Raw genomic sequence first — 23,932 nt, 5'->3', positions numbered from 1 at the left:
TTGACTGATGTCAACTGTGACTCTCTGATACTGTACTCACTTGATTGATCATAAAAAAGATAACACTTTGTGGAATCTAGGTAGGTTACTTAGCTGGTTTTAAGAAAAGTAATAAACAATAAGAACAGCAAGCCCATTGTCAGGTGTGTGACAGAAAATAAATAGAATTCAACTATGAATTTAATTTCTGAAGTGCCACCTTTGTTAGTGAAAAAATTTAACATCTATTTTATAATTAATTGAGGCAGAGAGGCACATCGTGCAAACCTTTAAGGTCTACATCTGCATCATTACTCCACAAAAAATTGTTGAGTGCATGGCAGAATGTACTTCCCATGTACCATGTATTAGTGTTCCTTCCTCTTTCACTTGGTGTGGACATGTGAGGACCTGTCTCTGTGCATGCTGTAAATAGTCTAATCTTTTACCTGTGGTCCTTTCAGGAGCATTATGTAGGGGATTTAATACAGTCCTAGATGCTTCACTCAGTACTGGTTCTCGAAAATTTCTCATTAGGCTTCAAGGAGAGAGTTTGTAACTAGCCTCAGGTGTCTGCTTATTCACATTTTTCCACATTTCTGTAATGGTTCCCCCATGAGTCAAATAAACTAATCAAACCTAGGACCATGGAAAATCCAGGAGGGAATAATCACAATATTATGAAAAGGATATGTTGTTACTCAGCATATAGTGGAGATGCCGAGTCACAGACAGGCACAACAGAGAGACTGCTAAACAAGTGAGCCTTCAGCCAAAAGGCCTTCTTCTAAAGCAGAAAACACACACACACACAACCATACATCTTCATTATATTCTGAGTAGCAATCTATCCTTTTGATGATACTATCATTAAACCTAGGACCATTTAAGTTGTCATTATGTGTAAATGTTCAATACCTCCAATTTGTCCTATTTGGCATGAATTTCACACACTAAAGCAGTATTCTAAGATGGATTACTTGCGTGTTTTGTAAGCAATCTCCTCTGTAAGTGGATTACTTCTTCCTACTTTGTAAACTGATTACTTCTTCCGAGTACAGAAGTAATGAACTGATGAATGCATGGTTTATCTACACCTAACCTGTTACCCATGGCTTCAAGCACGTGTGTGTATGGCACATACACTGAGGTGACAAAAAGTAATTGGAACAGTGATATGCACATACAAAGATGGCAGTAGTATTGAGTGCACCATGTATAAAAAGGCAGTGCATTGGTGGAGCTGTCACTTGTAGTCAGGTGAATCATGTGAAAAGGTTTCCAACATGGTTATGGTAGTACGACTGGAAGTAAGAGACTTTGAATGCGGAATGGTAGTTGGAGCTAGCTGCATGGAACATTCCATTTTGGAAATCATTAGATATTTCAATGTTCCAAGATCCACAGTGTCAAGAGTGTGTGAAGAATACCAAACTTCAGGCACTACCTCTCAATATAAACAACACAGTGGCCAACGACCTTCACTTAATGACCAGGAGCAACAGTTTTTGCGTAGTTGTCAGTGCTAACAGACAAGCAACACTGCATGAAATAACTACAGAAATCAATGTAGGATGTACAGTGAATGTATCTGTTAGGATAGTGTGGCAAAATGTGGTATTAATGGGCTATGGCAGCAGACAACTGATGCGAGTGCCTTTGCTAACAGCACGACGTCGCCTGCAATACTTCTCCTGGGCTCGCGACCATATCAATTGCACCCTAGGCAACTGGAAAACCGTAGCCTAGTCATCTCCTCCTCCATCCCTCTCTCCACATCCTCTCCTCCCCACTCTCTCTGTACATCTCCTTCTTCCCCATTCCTCCATAGATCTCCTTCACCCTCCTCTCTCTGCACATCTCATCCATCCCTATGCTATGTCTAACTCCTCCTCCCCTCTCTCTGTCCATCTTCTCCTCTCCCACTCTATCCATGTAGTCCTTCACCCTCTCTCTCTTTCCACCTCCTCCTCCCCATATATCTATCCGTGTCATCTTCCCCCCATCTCTCATCCTTCTCTTCCTCCCCTCTCTGCCCATCTCCTCCTACCCCACCCTCTGTCTATCTATCAGTGGCGCAGCATGGTTGAAAAGGTTGGGGAGGCTCTGCAGTGATTATAGGGAGACAAAATGGTGCAATAAACAACAATTTAAACAAATGAAACAAAATGCATCAAATAAAACAATAACAACAACTACTACTACCACCACTACCACCGCCACTAATAATAATAATAATAATAATAATAATAATAACTTGTTCAAGAAATGATGACAAATTTTTAGAATTCCGGGAGCAAGAGAAGAAGCACTTATATATTTTCTTGTACACAGGTGGAATGCGCCTGTCTTTTCTTTCCACGAATAAGTCTATAACTCGGTCTACAAAGATCTAATCACTGGATAGCTCTCCAAATAGTGTCTTTTCTATTGCTAACGTGCTCAAACACGACAGCCGGATGTTGGACATTGAATTCCTTAAATAACTCTTCACTCATTTAAGAGTACTCATGCTTCATTCACTGCTTGCTGCTGTTGTGGTTAGGGTCAAAACCAAATGCAGGAACTTTGTTGTTACTTCATAAACAGAGTCTAAATCATTGTTGACAAAGTACTTTAAGAGGATTCTTGGAAATAGTGTTTTTTCTCATCAGTTTATATGTTCCACAGTTCATGTTCAAGTTGTTCTTGTTTGAAAAAGGGTACTGTTCTAATAATTGAAGCAGTTTCAACTTTGGGAATTCTTTTTGATAGTTCGGGAAACACTTTTCGTTCAAAAGTTCAACAAACTGAATTTGGGGAATGTCTTGAAACCTTCTTTCCATCTGAACAATTTGCAAATCCAGTATCTCGTAAGTTAGTGTCCTGAGAGATGTCTTTTGACTGTCACAGAATGATAAGTTACCATTCAAACACAAGTTGCATTTAATGCATTCATCAATGAATGTTTCTGTTCTTAATTGTCATAAGTTTCTCAAAACAATTCTTATTTCGTCTTGGCAAGCCATTATACTGACAGATTTTGACTGAATAACATTAAAGAGATGATCAATATAAACAAAGCACACTCGGTAGAAGCAAAGCAAGTAGACAAATGTAGGATCATCCATCCGTCGTTTCATTCCCACAGCACAGCTCAATGATTCTGGGTCCCACTGAGAGTCTGTATCATCAAATATATAATTAAAAACACTATATATGACTGAGAAATGACTAGATGTTGAAAATGCCCTGGAACGGAAATTCCAGCGAGTGTTGCTCGCATGTGGCAGTTTAAATCCTTTCTCAGTTAGCAATACAGTTCCTTTTGATGATTTGCTGAAAACCAAATGGAATGCAGTAAGATCACTTACAAACATGCGTACTTGTCGTATGATTTTGGAGGAATGTAACAGTACCAAATTCAGTTGGTGTGCGTAACAATGAATAAACAGCGCATAGGGACAGAACTGCTTCACCAATTGTTGTAGTCCTCTTTCTCTGCCCCCGTTACTGAAAATCACTATCATATGTTTGACTAACCACTTTTCCTACCACATTCCATTCTTTCAATACTGCATGAATATTGTTTGACAAACCTTCAGCAGTTTTATCTACAGAAACATCATAAAATACAACGAATCTTTCCTCAATTTTGTCTGCAATACAGTACCTGAATATTATACTCATTTGACTCTTGCATGACACGTCTAATGTTTCATCAGCCTGAATCGAAATGAAATTGCAGTTTTGAATTTGAGATTTTATTTTCTCATTAACTGCCAGAGTTATCATTTCTATTATGTCATTCTGTATATCTGGAAAAATTCCTTTAAAGGTTGAAGAGGATGACAGATGGTCTCGGATTAACTGCTCTCCTTGAGCTAGTAAATCCAACAATTCGAGATAGTTACCTTTGTTGCTGGACGATTCATCTTCTTGATGGCCGCGAAAGGCTAGTTCTTCTTTAGAAATAAATACAATTGCCTGAATAAGATGAGCCAATACTTTCCTGCTGGATGCAACTTGTTTGTTGTATTTTATTGAAGGCGAGTGGCTTCAGAAAGGGCGTGCTCAATTCTACTTTGCCCTATAACTGAAATGATTCTTTGTTCTGCAGGTGACATTTTGATATCTGATGAATTTGTGCTTTCCTGTCAAAGTTATTTATTGTACAAATGCCCTCATTGCATCATTCCTTTTCACCACCAAACAGAAGACATATATAACAAAATAATATGTTATTGACTTCATTCGCAGTCAGCCAAGCATACTTATTATACCAGGCTGTCTGAAAAGTGCGTTTTTGTTTGGCTTCACTTAAAACTACACTGAGTATAGGAGTAGGTTGTTTGTCCTTCAATTCTCACTTTTTTTGTATTTTAATGTAGAAAAAGGCGTTTTTAATAAAAATTATATAAGGTGTGTAGTTGCTGGCTCACTCATGTTGGCGACACAACGAAAATATGCACTAAAATCACACAATAATGATTATGAACACAAACCACGCGACGTCACTTCCACGTTAAAAGCCAGCATAGAAACAGCAGAGACTAGTCTCGATACCTGCTAGCAAGTGCAGCGCACTGGCCTTCGTGGAAGAGGGGAAGTGGAGAGGGTGCAGGCACACACAGCCAGGTAAGGGAAGGGAGGCAGAGACAGAGCAGTCGAGTCTCAAGCAGGTAGATACACCAATACTCAGGGTGCGGCGGCACGGGCTACAAATCTGGTGTCTTTGCACATTTAGTGCGCTCAGTAGAAAGTTGTTTATATTTTTGTTATGAATTACTATTGCATCTTTTTTAAGCACGAATACAGGGGAGACTAAGTCTCAAAGTCTCCCCTCACGCTACGCCACTGCTATCTATCTCCTCCCCTCTCTGTCTCCGTCCATCTCCTCATCTATTTATCACAACCTTCCCCCATCCATTCCCATCTGAATGTGGAGTCCCTGAAAAACAGGTTGATAAAGCAGGCCAGTATTATTCCAACACAACATGCTTGTCATGCAGGGGAGCCCGAACAGCAGGGGCTGAAAAAACACGTTTCTGCTGTATCCCCACTCCTATTGGAGCTAAACTCTGCAGTGCTGATACTCACAGAGTTTATTGTTCGTGTGCCAAAGCTGGTTGAAATCTATCCAGGAGTTTAGGAGGAGATCCTAGACATACACACGTACATGTTACATTGTATTATAACTAGCCTTTTCCCCCCATGCATACAATTCTTCCTTCCTCCAGCTTTCTGTCTGCCTTATGATCCCATGTCCCACGTCCATCTATCTCCTCCTCTCCCACTCTTCATTTATCTTCTCCACACCCTCTTTCTGATCATATCTTCCTCCCCTATCCATCTGCCCATATCCTTCTTCCCCACTCTCTGTCCCTCTTATCCTGCTTCACACTCTCTCTGTCCACAACATGCTCCCACCTCTTTCACTATTCATCTTCTACAAGTCGTCTCTTTCTGCTCAGCTGTACCTATCTACACGTGTAACTCCTGTAAATCAAGCTGATACTATTCTCAGAATATGCCTTTTGAGCAGGGCAGCCTACATGGTAGAGGCTGTAAAAATCACTTCCTGGCCCTTGTGTGTAGGTTGCTCTGCAAAGCAAATCATTAAGATGGACTGATACTATTCCACACAACACAACATTTGTGCAGAGCAGATATACAACAGGTGCAGAAAAAACACCTGCTTGTTTGTATTTCTGCTCTTATTGGAGCTAGGAGTTTGTAAACCCCAGAGCACTGATACTTGTGAAGTTTGCTGTTTGTGTGCCAGATTTGGTTGAAATCAATCCAAGTATTTGGAAGGAGATCCCAGACATACATACATGCTGTTTAATATATATGAAGGGCTTATTTCAATAGTGGTATAAGTCCATTTTTGTTCATTTTGAGATACAGAGTCCTAAAGTTAAATGAGCACTGAAAAATCTGCAGTTGAGATACCAGAAATATTCAAGCATATGGCTTCTTGCTAGAGATGAACTTTTTTTTCTGTTTGTTTGGATCATTAATTTCAGAAGCATTATAGGCAGAAAAGTGGAGGTAATGGTCTTGTACCACTATTGAAATAAGCCCTCCATATATGAGTAAATATGTATGTATGTATGTATCTCCAGGATTCCTCCTCCCAAGCCCCTGGGTTGATTTCAACCAAATTTGGTACACAGACATCGTACTTCATGTATTGGCAAAGTTGATGGACATAGGGATATGAGTCAGGAGGAGATGGAGAAGGAGAAAGGGAGGGGTAAATGGATGGAGAGAGAGATGGAGGCAGAGGAGGAGAGGGAAAGAGTGAAGGGGGAGAAGTAGATGGGTGGACACGAGTGGGGAGGAAGAGGTAGACACAGAGGGGGGAAGAAGAGATGTGTGCAATATATGTGTTAAACATGTATGCAGATAATGCCATGAGAGAAAGGATATTATGTATCTATTTATGTCCTGTGCCTTTTCCTAAAACCCTGAATTGATTTCAGCCAAATCTGGCACACTTACAGCAAGTTTCATGACTACCAGCACTGTGGAATTTATAACCTCCTATCTCCAATAATGGTGGATATATTTTGCAGTCCCAGAAAAACAGTGCTCTGCACATGAAGTGCATGTTGTATTGGAGTAGTCTTGGCCTACCTTATCAACAATCTTTGCAGGGCAGGCTATGTGTCTGTGTAAAAAAATGTTAAGCCCCACACGTGTAGGAAACCTTGTCTCATAGACATATTGTGGGAGTATTGCCAGCCTGCTCCATCAAATTGTTAGGCTGGGTCTACAGGTACAGATGGGCAAGGCTGGGGGAAGGCTGAGATGACTAGAGGAGGGGATGGCCAGAGAGAGAGGGTATAAGTGGATGTATAGGGTGACAGGGGAAGAGAAGACTGATAGAGAAAGGGGAAGCACAGAGCCACAGAGAGAGGTGGAGGATGAGCTGCATTGGGGGAGGGGGAGGAGGAGATGGATAAGAAGAGGGAGCAGGAGGAGATGAATTGCAGAGGAGGGCAGGAGAAGATGGGCAGAGCCAATGTGACAGGAGCAGATGGACACAGAGAGAGGGGGGGAGAGGAGAAGATGGACAAGGAGACAGAGGGGGGAGGAGGAAGTGAACAGGGAGAGGTGGAGGACAAGAAGGAAGGAGAGAGAAGGGGGAAGAATAGTTGGACCAAAATAGGGGGGAGGAGGAGATTTGTGCAATATACATGTCAAACAAGTACACAGATGAAGCTGCAGAGAAAAAGCTAGTCTGTTATAAGCATAAAGAAGAGTGTAAGTGTGTATGTGCTGGATCTTCTCCCAAGCCCTTGGATCAATTTGAATCAAATTTGGCACAGAAATAGCAGGTCTCTTGGATATCAGTACTGTGGGGTTTATAACTTCCTAGCTTCACAACAAATGGAGGTACAAGCAAAAATGTCTTTTGCAGCACCTGATGTATAATGTGCTCAAAGGGAGGGGCAGGAAGATATGGTCAGATAGAGGGAGTGGAGAAAATGGAAAAAGGGAGGCGCAGGAGGAAGAGATAGATAGATGTGGGGACATGAGGTGGACAGGTAGAGGTAGGAAAAGGAGATAGACAGAGATAGGGGGCAGAAGGAGGAAATGGGCGAAGAGGAGGGAAAGGAGGAGATGAACAGACAAGGGTTGAAGGAGGAGATGGGCAGAGATGGTTGTTAGGAGGAAGTGGATAGAGAGGGGTAGGTGAGGCGGTGACAGACAGAGGGGGAGGGGGAGGAAGTGATATGTGCAATCTGTGTGTCAAACATGACTAGTGGGAATACTACTGGAAGAAGAGGACAGAAAGAGACAGAGACAGACATGGAAAGAGAGAGAGAGAGAGAGAGAGAGAGAGAGAGAGAGAGAGAGAGAGAGAACAGCAGACATGATGTGCAGGTAGTATCAATATGCCTTGCAGGGGCTATGTTTGTCGATTAATGTAGCTGAGCACAGAGTCAGCAGGAGGAGATGAATAATGAGAGAGGGGAAGGATGAAGTTGGCAGAGAAATGGATAGGAACAGATGGAGGGACGGGGAGAAGAGGGGATGGCCAGAGAGGGGTAGGAGGGGGATCCATAGTGAGAGTAAGGAGAAGGAGACAGATAGGGAGATGCAAGCAGAAGGAGATGAATATGGAGAGGTGGGGGACATGGATACAGAGAGGAGGACAGGCGGAGATCGATTGGGACAGTGGGCAAGAGAAGATGGCAAGTGAGGAGGAATTGAATAGAGAGAGGGGCGAGAAGGGTTCACCAGAAAGATAGGTGGAGGACTAGATGTACAGAGAGAAAGGAGGAGGAGGAGATGGACAGAGAGAGGGGGGAGGAGATGGACAGATAAGGGGTAGAAGAGACAGAGACAAGGTGAGAGGAGAATATGAACAGAGAAATGAGTGATGGGGGAATTGGCCTGAGAGAGTGGGGAGGAGGAAATGTGCAGATAGAGTGGAGATTAAGAGATGAACAGAGAGAGGGGGAGGAGGGGATGGTCAGAGATAGGGGGAGGAGAATGTGGACAGAGAGGGATGAGAACAAGGTGGTAATAGTGAGAGGGAGGATGAGATGGACACAGACAGGAGGACACAGAGATATACAGACAGGGAGTAGGAGGAGGAGATGGACAGGCAGGCGGTACATACATTAAATGGACCACGGATACATATTCCATGGTGACAGGACACCCCAATGTTCGATATCACATAAGGGAAATCCTTCCACTTCGAACAGTTTTCAACTGTGAAACAATACCGACCACAAAATCAAAACAATGGCCACCAACGTAGCACAATTTTCTCAACATGTCATTTCAAATCAAGTTCACATCATTTCATTAACAATTACAGATTCAAACAAATAAATACTCCACATCCCCTGCACCTAGAGATGAGGAAGACAGAGGTGTTCATAGTGAGAGGGGAAGGGGATATGTGCAATGTATGTGTTGAATGCATACATGGGCAAAATTGTGGGGGTGCATAAGAAAGTAAACAGATTAAATGTTTCTTACCTGATGTGAGTATCATTGCCAAAGGGGCCTGGAAGTTAAAAATAAAACATTGTTAGAACAAGAATGCAGAATGTATACAATTCAATTCTTTCATGCATAGAGTTTAAGCATACCAATCATTATCACTATTATTTGAAAGAAAAAGTGCCATAATTATATGAAATTGAATTTCATTCATGCTTCTTTACAAACTGCCATAATTAGATGAAACTCAATATCGTTAATGCTTCCTTAAGTAGAAATCTCTATATTCTGTATTTCTTGTTGACTTTCGCCTCAACCTACGAAAACAATTTAATACCAAATACATATGTCTGCATATTTACTCCCCACAAATCTATTTTATTACTACCCGCTCCCAGCCTTACTGTGGCTCAGTGTAGTTAAATGGAAAAGAAAAAAAAGAGAAAGCACATATTTCTAACCTGTATGGGAATTGGATATACATCCTAATCTCCTTCTCTCCTCTGTCTGTGTCCATCTCCTCCTCCCCCCCTCTCTGTCAATCTTCTCCTCCTGCCTCTCTCTTCATTGTCTTTTGCCCCACCTCTCCCCCACTCCCCCATCTCTGTCCATCACCTCCTCTCCCTTTCTCTGTTCATTTTCTCCTCCCCCTCTCCATCTGCTGCTCCCCCCTCTCTCTCCATTGTCTCCTCCCCCCTTTCTGTGTCCATCTTTCTCATGCCCCTCTCTTTCCAGCCTCTCTCTATCCATCTCATCACCCTGCTTCCTATGTACATTTGCTCTCACCCCTCTGTTCATTTCCTATTCTCCCCCTCTCTTTGAGCCATGTTAATTATTATTTATAATAAACCAATTACAATAATTTTGCTGTTTGCTAACAATGTTGAGAGAGAGAGAGAGAGAGAGAGAGAGAGAGAGAGAGAGAAAGAGAGCCTACATGTGTTCATACATGTATTATAGAAATTTGTAAAAATTGAAGTAAATAGGTCAAGAACTTTTTTAAATTTTTGGTAATAATGTTTCCCCTTTATATATTAAACACATATCTATATATTACACATATTAAAAGTATATAGCCTATATCCATCTGAATGTTCATCAGAGTACTGTGTAAAAATCTGAAGTAATAAATCAGTCAGGCACTTTTAGAGACTTTTGGCAACAACATTTCCCCTCTATATGTATTATATGTCACTTCAATTAGTACATAAAAATAAGCACATATTCACATGCAATGTAATGTCATAATTTGAACACAACTGATGAAGTTTCAGAGATGAAAGATTTTGAACAAATTACCATTTATGATTTTATTTACATAGATATAAATGTTCATTAGTACAAAATCTTAAATTTCCAAAAGTTTTTCATTGATTCCTTTGAAAGTTTGACACAACAATGCATTTGAATAAACGTGTTTTTGTATACTATTGGAGAGAGAGAGAGAGAGAGAGAGAGAGAGAGAGAGAGAGAGAGAGAGAGAGAGAGAGAGAGAGAGAGAGATAACACACATGCGCACCACAGGGTGATTCACCTAAAATTTGAACTGCAAATAGTGTGACGTAGAACACATTATTGCTGTGCAGTTTTTACTGAATGGATTGGTAGTCAGAGGCTCATATTGTTAGTCAATAAATGGATTATAATAATACTTACAAAGCAGGATCTTTGACTAGCAATGAACGTAAACACAGTGTCTGTCTGCTGTTGCAGAAGTCTTCCAAATACTGGCTTAAAACAACTGTTACACTTCATAAACTTGATTGTGTTCTAGTCTACTGCACTAAAGTCACTGTCATCTAATTCATTTTAGCACAGAGCATACAGCTCCTGTGTAATCGAGTTAAATAGGGCAGCTCCATTGGTATGGCAAGCTCCTTTAAATGATCACAGCGCTGCACTTCAGTGAGTTGTCAACACCGAAGCTGTGAACATGCTTGGAAATGGGTGCACTATTGAAGCTTCCACAACTGAATCATCTCAACAAACGCTAGCTGCTCCAGCAAAACAGCAGTTTCTATGTTTACCAACTACATGACCTCGCCAGGAAAAGCTGTCATCATCAACAATGTTCCCAATACAGTAATAGATGACTGTAAAACCGGTAAGAGACAATTTATGGCATCAATATTTAGCATTGCTCTCACATACGTAGAGCCAACTTTTGTATTTTTACAAGAACTGTAGAAAATGTAGATAGATTAGTGTAAGAGTGTGATTTGTGTGTTTAAAGAGATAATGACACCAGTAAGGCATTTAAAAAAAGCCAATACACAAGTTGTCTTTTCTAATGTATTTCCATTTATTAGTAATGCTGTAATAGTTAACAAAATGTCTAAATGGGGATGTGTACTTGGGCATGTCAGAGATATTCCAACCAGGGTTCAGGGATACTCTCAAACAAAATCATTTTATCGCACTGCTCATACGTATTAGACGATTTAAGCAAAGTACCATCCACTGTACACATCGCCTATGAAGGAAATCATTTCAATGAGTATATTACCATGGATGACATTGTATGTCATCATTGCAAAGGTGTTGGTCATATCAAGGAAGATTTCTCACAGTTACTGACTATTCCAAATGGTGAAAGCGAATTTCCTGCTCTTGCACACAATGCTACTACACAAAAGTCTGTACCATTGGTAGAAGAACCAGCTCCAAAAATTCCTCAGCGTCCCTCACAGTCTGGAAAAGTGCAACATACATCTGATTCTTCTACTGCAAAGTATGAGAAGTAGTTCCAATACTTTCAACAGTTTAGTCATCAGTAAGAACAATATTTCTTCCAATGAACACCAGATTAAAAATCTGTCAAGAGAAACTGTCAATGTCCTTCCTATGGAAACTAATGAATTATCTGAATTTAGCATGACTGATGAATCTAATACTAAAGCTCACATAGCATCAGGTGCAACAGCTACTACTGAAACACTACCTGCATCTGGTGCACCACAACAAAACGACAACATGATAGATGCAGAATCCAAATATGATTCATCAGTATCATCAAATGAGAAATGAGCCCCCGTCAGAAAATATCCATAAAGATTACCTCATGTCTTCAAAAGAATTCAAAGCCTGTATAAAAGCAACAAGAAATCAGAAAATATTACTTTTGATTCCAAAGCAGTACACTACAGATTTTGTACCTTTGCAACAATTAATTGATAAACAACTTGCAAAAACCAAAGAACATCATCACCTACAGTGATTCTTAAGTGCGATTAAAAGAGAAACAGCCACTAAATCAAATGTGTGTTTGTCACCTCCATGTTCGAGCAAGAACAATGCAGTAGCGTGGATACGTCCAAAATAAATAGTACACAATGCAAACAGAACATTGATTATCATTAATGGTAAAACCAAATACAAGTCAAACAACTTGGTCTCTACAAAAGCAAAATCAAGTGCATACAAATAAACCTACAATGCTCCAGAGCTGCAACAGCTAACCTAATGCAGCTTATTGTGCAATATCAGACTGACATTGCTTTCATACAACAACCATATTGTTATCAACAAAATGTAGATGGAATCACTAGAAGCTGCAAGATATTTATTGCAGGTGACAAGGAAAAGGGCTGCAGTACTGATAGCCAACAAAGATATTGATCCTGTAATGATTAGCCACTTATTCATCAAAGATGCAGTATTTGCAGAAATAGTAAAAGAAAATTTGTGATTTTTCATATCTTGCATGTACTTAGATATCACAAAACCCATCAAATATGACGTGAGAAAAATGATATGATGATCTACAATAAAGGAGTTGGTTTAGTAATTGATATGGATAGCAATGCAAGATCTAGCATGTGGCATCAGACAGTAACAAACTCCGGAGGAAAGGATATTTTTGGCTTCCTCTGGTCTATACGTAGTGAATGAGGGGAATCACAGACCAACTTTTGAAAATAGTAACAGAAAGAGCAATAATGATTTAACTATGGCCACCTCTTATCTACTGCCAAAGCAAAGCCTATGGACTTGTGCTGAAGAAGGGAATTGTTCCAACCATAATATTATTACTTTTAGCATTGGAGTGTGTCCAAACGGCATGTGCTGAAAGCATAATCCAAACTAACAAATTTATTGTTATACAGATGTAACCAGAACTGCCATCTATATGCTAAAATACTTTGTGCCTGACAATGATCAAATTCAAGACACAGAATACCATAAACTAATATGATTCCAAATGCTATGACCCGGCAGAATGGTAGATGATGTAGCTTTCACACAGATAGAAATACTGTAGAGGAATTAATAATGAACTTGCCTGAAAACAAGACTCCTGGTAAAATGGTGTTATTAGTAAGATCCTTTATCAACTGTACAGCATTTTTCCCCAACTATCTTACTGCAGTTGCCTAAAGAATGGCTGCTTTCCAAGATCATGGAAAAGAGCTAAAATAGTAACCACTCTCAAAGCTGGCAAAGAAAACTGCATGGAAGTGTCCAAATTTCGTCTCAGTAGTCTTCTGTATATGGAAGAAAAAGTATTGGAAAAGCTGTTAATTAACAGAATTATGCACCTTGTCTTCTCTAAGCATCTCCTAAGCAATCAGTATGGACTTACTCCAAAGAAAGGGACAGTTGATGCACTGTCGGCTCTTATGAACTTCATACAGGATAGCATATCACAAGGACAGTATATGGGGTGTGTCACTAACTATTGCCATCTAGAATAACTCTGACAGTATGATAGGAGCTGAAATGTTTGTGGGACAAAAGTTGCATGGGACAATGGGGGCCATTATAAGACGTTGGTTTTCTGTTGCTAGGTGGGGTCACTTCAGAGATATGAAGGTCAACTTTGTTTTTTTAAATGAGATGCTATAGTTTGGTACTTATTTTCTGATAGCGGCTATTGAGACGAGTCCAGTGATGTGTAACAGTAAGGTCTTTGAAGGTCAATGAAGGTCACAAAGGTGGCATGAACGTGCATTTACAGAAAGTGTTCGAAGTGATGACCATAGGTGTCAATGCAGTGCTGCAATCTTCTTATCATGGGTTAAGTGGTATTCCTTATCACATCAGCATTTATCGAAGCACATGCTACGACAATTCTCTCTCGCATATGGTTAGGTGTAGTTGGAATTACTGTATAAACAATATCTTTTACGAATCCCACAAAAAAAAATCCAGAGGTGCCAAGTCTGGCGAATGAGCCGGACATGACACATCCCCTCCGCGTCCAATCCAATGATTTGGGAATTGTCTCTGCAACTCATTTCTAGCCATCAGTAAAAAATGTGCTGGACACCCATCGTGTTGATACCATATTCTGTTCCTTGTTCCTAAAGGTATTTCTTCCAATAACAGACATAATGTTTCTTGCAGGAATGTGATGTACTTCCTACCATTAAGATTTCCTTCAATGAAATAGGGGCCTATAATTCTGTCCTCCAGAATCCCACACCATACATTCACTGACCATGGTTTTTGGTGTGCAACTTGCTGCAGTCACCATGGATTTTCAATTGCCCAATAATGCATGTTATGCAAATTAACATTTCCATGGTTCATGAATGTAGCCTCGTCAGTAAATAAAATCAAATTAATAAATGTGTCATCCCTCTGAATCTGAAGTTGAGCCCATCGGCAGAATTCAATGCGAAACAACAATCTGTACCAGTTAATTCTTGGTGGAGACTGATATGGTATGGATGATATTTATGGTGATGCAGAACATGAACAACACTGCTCTGGCTAATGCCAGATTCCCTTGCGAGTTGACACAACTAACACAATGATCTCGAACCACAGTGGCAAAAGTACCAATTTCCATTTCCTCGTTGGTAACTTTCCTTTGCTGGATAGGTTTCCAATGTATTAAAGATCCAGCTGTTCTCAATTTATCATACACTTATTTAAATGAACAACATGTAGAGTGAGTACGTTGAGGATATCTTTCAGTGCATAAGTCTCTAATTGTCACTGAACTTCTTTGGCATTCTCCAAAAATGAGAAGCATATCAACTTGTTCTTCAAAGGAATACATCATTCACATTCACTTGATTAAATGATACTCGTCTTACCATTCCTCTTAGTGTTGTATTGTGGAACCATCAAATGGTGTTTACATGTCAATGGGATGTTAGAAGGATATGCCATGTTCGACGAATATTTACTATTTGCACGATATACGAGATAGAGCTGTCAGGGCATGTGCTTCGTTAAATGCTAAAGTGATAAGGATTACCACTCAATCCATGATAAGAAGACTGCAGCACTGCATTGACACCATTTGTCATCAGTTTGGACACCTTCTCTAAATGGACGTTCATGCCATCTTTTTTTACCTTCGCTGACCTTCAAAGACCTTACTGTTACACATCATTGGATTTGTCTTGATAGCCACTATCAGAAAATAAGTACCAAACTATAGCATCCCATTTAAAAAAACAAAGCTGACCTTCATATCTTTAATGCAACCCCACACAGCAACAAAAAACCAACTTCATATTATGGCCCCCATTGTCCCATGCAACATTTGTCCCACAAACTTTTCAGCTACTATCATACTTTCGGAGTTATTCTAGGTGGCAATAGTTAGCGACTCACCCTGTATAATAATGGTCAGTCTTGATGCTCAGGGAGCTTTTGACGCAGCTTGGTGGCCCAGCATCCTTAAAGTGCTACTAGACTCTGAATGTCCTAGAACTTATATAACCTAGTAAAAAATTATTTCAGTGATAGAATAGCAGTGCTGGTAACAGCATCAAACTAGAAAAGAAGGTGATGAAAGGATGCCCACAGGTATCTTGTGATGGCCCAGGTTTCTGTAATATACAGTATAATTCTCTGCTTAATTTGGATTACACAGCAAACTTAAAAATGATAGCATCTTCAGACTGTGTTCATCAAAGCAGATACTGTCATTATTGCTGAGGAGCTCTGCAATAGAGAAATGGAAAAAATCACAGCTTGGGCCCAAAACAACAAAATCCATTTTAATGAGCAAAAATCGAAAGTAATGCTAATAACAAGGGGAAGACATACAGACAAAGCAACAGTTGGTATCATTCTAACCAGTAATATTTTGCAACAAGTAGAATGATTAAAATACTTGGGTATAATTATTGATTCTAAATTTCTGTTCAACCGATATAAACAATACATGACTGAAAAATGCATGAAACTTATTCATTCTTTATCTAAATCAGCAAGGCTCAATTGGGGACTTCGTTCAGCAGCAATGAAAATTATTTACAAAGGCGTATTGGTACATGCAGCTCCTGTTTGGATGGACTCACTAAAAGGAAAATATAGCTGCATGAAAATTCATAGAATGCAGTGCTTGATCAACATAAAGACTACCAATGCTTGCATAACCATGTCTACTGAAGCATTGTGCATTCTGACAGGTCTTAAACTGATAATTATTAAACTGCAGGCAATAGCTGAAGAAAGGCAAAGGTCCCGAGTTTGAGTCTCGGCCCGGCACACAGTTTTAATCTGCCAGGAAGTTTCATATCAGCACACAGTCCGCTGCAGAGTGAAAATCTCATTCTGGAATAGCTGAAGAATATAAAATTACAAAAATTGAACCCACCACCCAGTCTATAGACACTGCATTAGATTACAAACAGTGGCTCCATCCAGAAAGTACAGTACCTTTAGAAGAAAATTACAAACTCAAGGAACATCCTATGGAGATTTATACTGATGGGTGTCATTCAGAGAACTTAACAGGATCAGGAGTGGTAATAATGATTGATGGGACACCTGCCTATCAGTTAAAGTACACACTAAAGAATGGGTCCACCATTAACTGAGCAGTACAATTACCAATCTTGCAAGCCTTAGAGAAACTAGTGAACTTACGGGAAAAACATGTTAAAATGGCAGCTGTAATATGCACATGCAGTAGTATTAAGCTGGAGTCATTAAAAAATTCTCAGCACAATCTACCCTGCAACAACCATACAAGCTTTTCAGATTGTTTCTGACCACCCTGCATGAGAATCCTATGGCACATAACAAATGTAGTGAAAGCTGGCGTCCTAACAACTAGCTACCCACACTAGGAAAACCCACCAAGAAATGCTGCAAGTCCATCTGACAACAGGGTCATTCACACATACAATCACAGATTTCTCTACAAATGATGTGATCCAACATCCCCTCCCCTTCTCCCCCTGAAAGGTGTGTTCCAAATACTAGGATGTTAATAGGTAGGGCGTGAAAGAATTTAGTGTGCAAATATGGCTGTTGTTAGAGGTTCAAACCCAAACAATGATATAAGGTGTGAAAGATTATCTTAAGTTCCTGAATACTGATCAAAAGCATGCCTCAGAGATCTCTCTGCACAACATGTCAAGTCCTTTCACCTCAACATTCATGCACCACAATAATGTGCTGTAGCTCATGTTGGCATAAAGTTGCGGAAAGTGTCTCATTCAGAGCTCATCACATTTATCTGTGTGTACATCACAACAATATCTGAAGTCTGTTTTCATCTTTTTCTGCTAATTCTTTACATTTTCACATAACAAAATACAGGAATTTGTGTTACACATTACATGATGTGCAGCTGAAAGCTTTCTTTGCAGAGTATTCTGAAAACACACCCCTTACACACACATCACACAAATGTCAGTCATAAAATTAAAGATTATATAGCATCCCAAAAGTATTCTGTCAATTATTTTTATTACACAGCATAAAATCATTCAAGTAGAATGAATCAGTGTTAAATTCTATACAGAGCTATACTTTAAGTGAAAAGCAGAACATAACTGTGAATACAAATACTTTTTGTGCAATTATCAAAACAAAATAATACAAAGATATGTCCTCAGGAAACACGGCAATGGAAAGTTCAAGCAGAATGTAAATAATTTACAAGTAAGTATAACAACTCATCACCTTTACTGTTTGATGAGTTGTTGTTAAATTTACTATTAAATCATTTACATGTTTTAAGCAACATTTAGTGCCCTACTTAGAGGGGAAAATGTCCTGTGGGCAGACTGAGGCATAGATGAGAGGACAATGTGAAGGCTGATTTGAGGAGCATAGATATTGAAGGTGAATGGAAGGAAATAGCCCAAGACAGGGACAGATGGCGAAAATACATTGCTGCGGTAATGGACTCTCGAGTCCAGTATGACCAGTGAGTGTGTAAGCAAAATTTAACTGAACTAGATGAAGCTCTTGTGATAAATTTATGGTTGCTGGTGTTCAGTTTTCACATCATGCTGGACAAAACAATGAAAAAATCCAAGTTGGAAATTGTTCTTAAGCAGCCTGCCATCTGCTTTGGTTGTATAGTTTATTGAAAAAATTCAAAGTTCAGATGTTCAGGCAACTGATACAATTATTTATACTGTATAAACGTGGTATGTGAAGTTACAGAAATAATACTTAGGTAGTTTGCTCTTTTTTTTTTTTTTTTTTTTTTTTTTAAATGTTGAGGGCAACACCTTAAGGAAAATTCTCTTTGCATTACAAGTAGCAGATACAGTAGAACAGCATGTCTGCTGGATTGAAATTTTTACAGTAGACCCAATGAAAAGCAAATGTCTTGTTTTGGAAAGTCATGTTAATCACACGTACACACTGGCGACTTGTGTGAGACTGTGATTTTGTTCACTGTAGAAAAAAGTCATGAGGTAGGACAAGAAACAAATGGAGAGGTAGACTATAAAGGAGGCTGGTGTACAGGATGATTGGCAGCAGAGAACAGGAAACAACATACTGGAAGAGGTGCCTTGTGTTCAGGCTCCTGGGCCTGATCATAATGGATAAATAATGATGATGACAATTATAATAGGGTTAAGTTGGGTAACTTTTGAACATAAAATCTGACAAGCAATGGCTCTGTGATCACTTTACACTCATGGTATACGACAGAATAGTGTTCTGCACTCTTCAAGGTTGTCAGTGCTAATATTAAAATACAGTGTTGCCATTGTTATTTTAATTTGTGTAGTGACACATTTTTGATGCCCAATCATGGTAATTTGTTCAAATCAGACAAAAACTTTAATCATGAGTTATTCCTACTCAGAACTTAAAAATATAACACAAAGTAAGGTAGTACACTGGTAAAGAACTGGGACTAATATATAGGAAAATTGGGTTTCAAATCACAATGTGCCAATCCAGATTTACCTGCATCATTCACGTCAAATGGCATTATGGTTCATTTGATAAGTGCCCTGCTGATTTCCTGTTCCATTCTCATCCAATATATGTCTGTACTCTGTCTCTAACTACCTCATCATCAGCATAATAAACCCTTTTGAGTATTTAAGATATTCTAAATGTGCATAAAACAAGAGAGCTCTGTCATAGGAAGCACTTGTAGACTATACAAGAATGGACATACCTGTCCTTCATAACTGGCCCAGTTGATTTCGGGAAAATCGTGAGAATAATATCTGGAGAAATTCACTGCATTTGCAACATGAGCAGCTGTATGTATAGCTGAAAAAAAAAATCAAGAAATTCAACATAAGTATTTTATCTTGCAATGACTTTTTGCTTTTAACTACATAAGTACTATAGATATAAGGGGCAATTAAAAAGTTTCCATTATAAGATCATATAGTCCAGAATCGATATGCCTATCAGGCAAAATCACCATGAGCACTGAGGCAATCATCCCTTTGATGCACCAGGTTGAAGACTGGTTACCTGTTTGGTAAAACACCATGTGCTGCTGCATAAGGATTCCATAACAACAGCACATCCTTGTTTCACACAAATCGTTGACCCTTCAAGGCCATTTTTAAGGATCCAAAGGCATGATAATCACATGGGGAGAGATCAGGACTATAGGGGAGGTGGGATGGTGCTCAAGTGTCTCCCACTTGAGTTGGTGCAACTTCTATGTTACGACTTTTGTGATATTGCATTGAGCATTATTATGAAGTTACAGCATGGAACTTGGCACACCATCCCACATTGGAGGTTTTTGGCAGACATGCTGCCCCATACACATTCTTTTCTTCTCTGATGGATGTCTACTAGCATTTGTCCTATAGGATCTAAGGAAAGAATAACAGCACATTGGTCCTGTTAGACACATTAGGTAATAACATTGCCTTAGTGCATGTTGCTGCATTTACTGCACATATGTTGGAAAGACATGAACGCCACACTAGCCACTTGCCTACATATCAGTGCTTACATACCCACATCAGAGTTTTACTACATTGCATTTATGTTGCAGCAACACCCACAAATAGAAACTTTTTGACTGTTCAATACATATCAGATATATAACTCAATGGCAATGATATTTGAAGGAGAACTGGAACATTTTAATAGCAGTTATTTTGAATTATAAGTAGATACTCCACACTTCCCTTTTTTGAGAATGTGATGATAATTTTTAGTTGTGTGTAACCAGTTTTTGTCCAAAAATAGTAGTTATTTCTCACTGCACACTAACAAAAAGAATGTTTGTTTCTGGTTGCCAATTTTATTTGACACACTACTGAACTGTTGGCTGCAAATTAAGTTACAGATGCAAGCAATTTCATCAAATTAATTAAAGATAGAGAAAATAATTTGCTTGTATTTAAATAAAAAGAGAAATAACAGATCATCGGAACTGCAAGTTTCGATGTCCAAATATTCCTTCTTACAGAATGAAGGTGATGAGACTAGACAGCTACACAATATTTAAATGAACATAGGCCACATGCGAAAATAGACTGCTCATAAACTTTTGACATGAGATTATAGTAAAAAGTAAATCTTGAATATAGGCCACACTACTAAACTGACTTACAATTGCGAAGCATTACTACTGCATACATGATCCAGACACTTAAGTATGTTTGCAACCCTACATGACAACTGAACAGTGCAGAGCAAGAGTATTATGTTTTGTGCTTAGGACCTATATGAAAATGAATATTAGAGAAATTGGTGGGATACATTTTCCTGAAAATTAATATATAGAATGTGGGCCAGCAGTGTGGGCATAGTTGGTTAACCCTGAGATCCGGGGGCATCAGGAGCTTGCATACATACTACAATCTCAAAATCGATGATGGTGTGCTTTAGGTCCTTGTGGTTCTCAACATCTCACTCTATCTTCTATTCCTCCCTTCTTCAACTACCTGATGACAAAGGATGACTCATCAACAACAGGGCAGGTTTTATGTAATGGGAGGTCTGGTGACATAACTTATTCAAAAGACACTCTAAGAAAATTGAAGATAAGGATGGGAGAAAAGCTGATCATTTGATTTGTGAGTGATGATGGAAAGAGATGTATTAGTTACACAGTGAAATTTAAACTTCACACTATCAGCTATGCAAAGGAACTCAAAAAGTGGGAAACTATGAAGATTTCATGTTGATGAAAAAAAAATTGTCATTGGCGTGCAAGTGAAGAAAACTTTTGAATAGTTCGAAAAGTTTATGTTCATTTTGACAACAAAAGTGCAAATATCCAGATGTGGAAAAAGACTAGCTTGATTTTGCAGTTTGAAACACATAATGTGGATATGCCATTCAACTGAAATGATTCAACTTCTTTTTCTTTTCTTCCAATTTCTTGGCTTTGGGATGTGCCCATTCAGCCATCTCAATAGTGGAATGTCAATTACGATGATACAAACATAAGGGCAACACAACACCCAGTCTCCGAACAGAGAAAATCTCCAACCCAAGAATTGAACCCAGCCTCCTTCACTTAGCTATCTGTCATGCTGACTGCAGTTACTGAGGCAGACAATGATTCAAATTGAAAGCTGCAAAATAGCATGTGAAAGAACTATTTCACCAATGGAATTTAAGTTTCATATGGGTGGGTTCAGCAATTTATGCAATGAAATGATTTATCTGTTCATCACAGAACTACAATTGTGCAAAAACTGCCTCAAGCTTATGAAAACAGGTTGATATCTTTTCAGTGTTATGTGATCCAACTTTAACACAAAAATTTTTATTTACATTCCCAAGTAGAGAATGGAGACCGAATGTCAGTCTATTTTGATATGCCAAATAGCACTACAGTAAATAATGCAGGGGGACATAGTGTGCAAATACATACGTGTGGTGCTGTAAAGCTGCAGTGCAAAGTGATTGAGCATTAAAGCTGATGGGTGAAAATTGCCACTGCATGTGGTTTTTAAGCATAAAACTCTCCCCAAAGGAAAAAACTTCTCAGCTGATATCGGAAGAGCTTGTGATGACAAAGGGAGGAAGAAGAACTGGTCCTAGATCAGATTTCAGCAGTGTGAAGTAAGCAGCCAGAAGATCTTCTTCAGTCATAATCAATGCCTCTACTGAGTAGTTTTCATGAATACAATGGTGACAGAGTGAAAGAAAAACTGAAAGAAGGAAACTCTAACATAATTATTATTCCTGGTGGCATGATAAGTGTGTCACAGCCTTTGGATGTGTGTATCACTCATCCATTCAAAGGCAGTGTAAGACAATTCGACAGAAAATACATAATGAACAAAGCAATTTTGGTGCCAGGGGGCCATTTGCAAAGTGTGTGAGTGTAAGAATGTGCCACGAAAAGTAAAAAAAAAAAAAAACTGGAATTTCTAAGAATCTTAATGGAACTGAAGATGTCTTTCTTTATGATATAGAATCTTAGCAGCATTCTGGGTCATCTAGTAAGGGGGAAGAATCAGATGCTGGTGATGCAGAGATGGTGGGAAGTGACTGTGCTTGATTTTGGTACAAACAAAACAGTTTTGTGAAACAAAGTTGCTTTTCTTTCTTAGGAACAGGTACTGTATTCTATAACATGGTGTAAGTTTTTCTGCTATTTTATTCTTAAGTCTTTGATAGTTAGATAAAGTAATTGCAGTAACACGTAGTAGTATTAATTTCAACCCACATGAGTTGTGTACGTGTAATTTTGAAACTGACAATTTACAATCTAAGAGGAAATATCTCAATTATAGGCCACACCATGAGTTTTCAAGCCCAAATTTAGGAAAATAAGTGCAGCCTATATTCACCATGTGTGAAAATGATTGAAATGTAAGAATAAAATCAAACAATTGAAAATCCAGGATGGAATGTAACAATAGTATGAGCTAAGCTGCAACCATTATGCTGCATTCTATGTAGGGATGAAAGTGAACATGCTGTATGTCCTCATGAATGGCCACTGACAAACTGTGGCCAAGAAACAAGTGGACCATCCTCCATGCAATATATCCTACATTCCCATAACCCTCCTGGCCTCAACCTTCATTAGTCATTTTTCTCATTCATCCAGCCCCTTCCCTGTTCCCATTCCAGCATTGCCCAGCCCTCAGTCCACCAATGCACCCAGTCTTTTTACTCCTCTCCTTTTCCAGAAACTTCCCCCCCTCCCCCCACCTCTCCCCTGCCCAACATCTAATATCTCAACTGCACCTAACTGACCTACCCTCTCTTCACCTTGTCCTTGTGCACTGCCCAACTGCACTTCACTGTCCCCCACACTTAACCCGCTATCCATCCCCTCCCCACACCAGCCTCCTCCTTAGCCCCACCCAGTTGCAACTCCCATCATGCACTGCATCTGTTGCTCGCAGTGTGGCTTCAGCTGCCAGAGGCTGCAGTCATGTGTGTACGTGAGTTGCGTTTGCACTTGTGTGTGTTTGTGTATCTGTCATCTACTTTCGACAAAGGCCTTGATGGCTGAAAGCCTCTATTGCGACTGTCTTTTTGTTGTGAATATCTGCGACTCAGCATCTCCATTATATGGTGATTGGCATCTTTTCATAATATTGTTGAATGTAAGACTGAAATTTAAAAGTAATTCAGGGCTCACCATAAAATGGAGTACAATGGGATAGTGGGAAATGAGACAGGCATTGTGGGTTCGCATTGTAGTTTTACTCTAAAGAGCTTTCACACTTACCTCTCTACCATCATCTTAATATTCCATAAATATTTATTTTAACATTTGTCTAAACTTTCTGATTCAAGTAACTCTTATTTCTAAGTAGAAATTGCACCTATAATTGATAGTATTAAAGTACTCACTGTTGGCTGTTCTTCCCTAATATGGAAATTTTGGCTG

At 39.3% G+C, this 23,932-nt stretch overlaps 1 protein-coding gene across 2 annotated transcripts in view; it reads right to left on the bottom strand.

Annotated features, from left to right (window-relative positions):
- The window catches only part of LOC124545019 (NADPH oxidase 4-like), a 202,776-nt gene that overhangs the window by 81,683 nt on the left and 97,161 nt on the right, over positions 1 to 23,932 (bottom strand). For both annotated transcript variants that reach the window (XM_047123798.1, XM_047123799.1), the window contains exons 4-5: positions 19,271 to 19,368; positions 8,965 to 8,992 (exon numbers count right to left, since the gene is read on the bottom strand). In XM_047123798.1, the coding sequence (XP_046979754.1) occupies positions 8,965 to 8,992; positions 19,271 to 19,368 (126 nt within the window). The remainder of the gene's footprint in view (positions 1 to 8,964; positions 8,993 to 19,270; positions 19,369 to 23,932) is intronic.

This window comes from Schistocerca americana, chromosome 8 (assembly GCF_021461395.2).
Source record: "Schistocerca americana isolate TAMUIC-IGC-003095 chromosome 8, iqSchAmer2.1, whole genome shotgun sequence".
NCBI classification, from domain to species: domain Eukaryota; kingdom Metazoa; phylum Arthropoda; class Insecta; order Orthoptera; family Acrididae; genus Schistocerca; species Schistocerca americana.
Note: the sequence above shows the minus strand (reverse complement) of the source record. Positions and strands in the feature narration are given on the sequence as shown.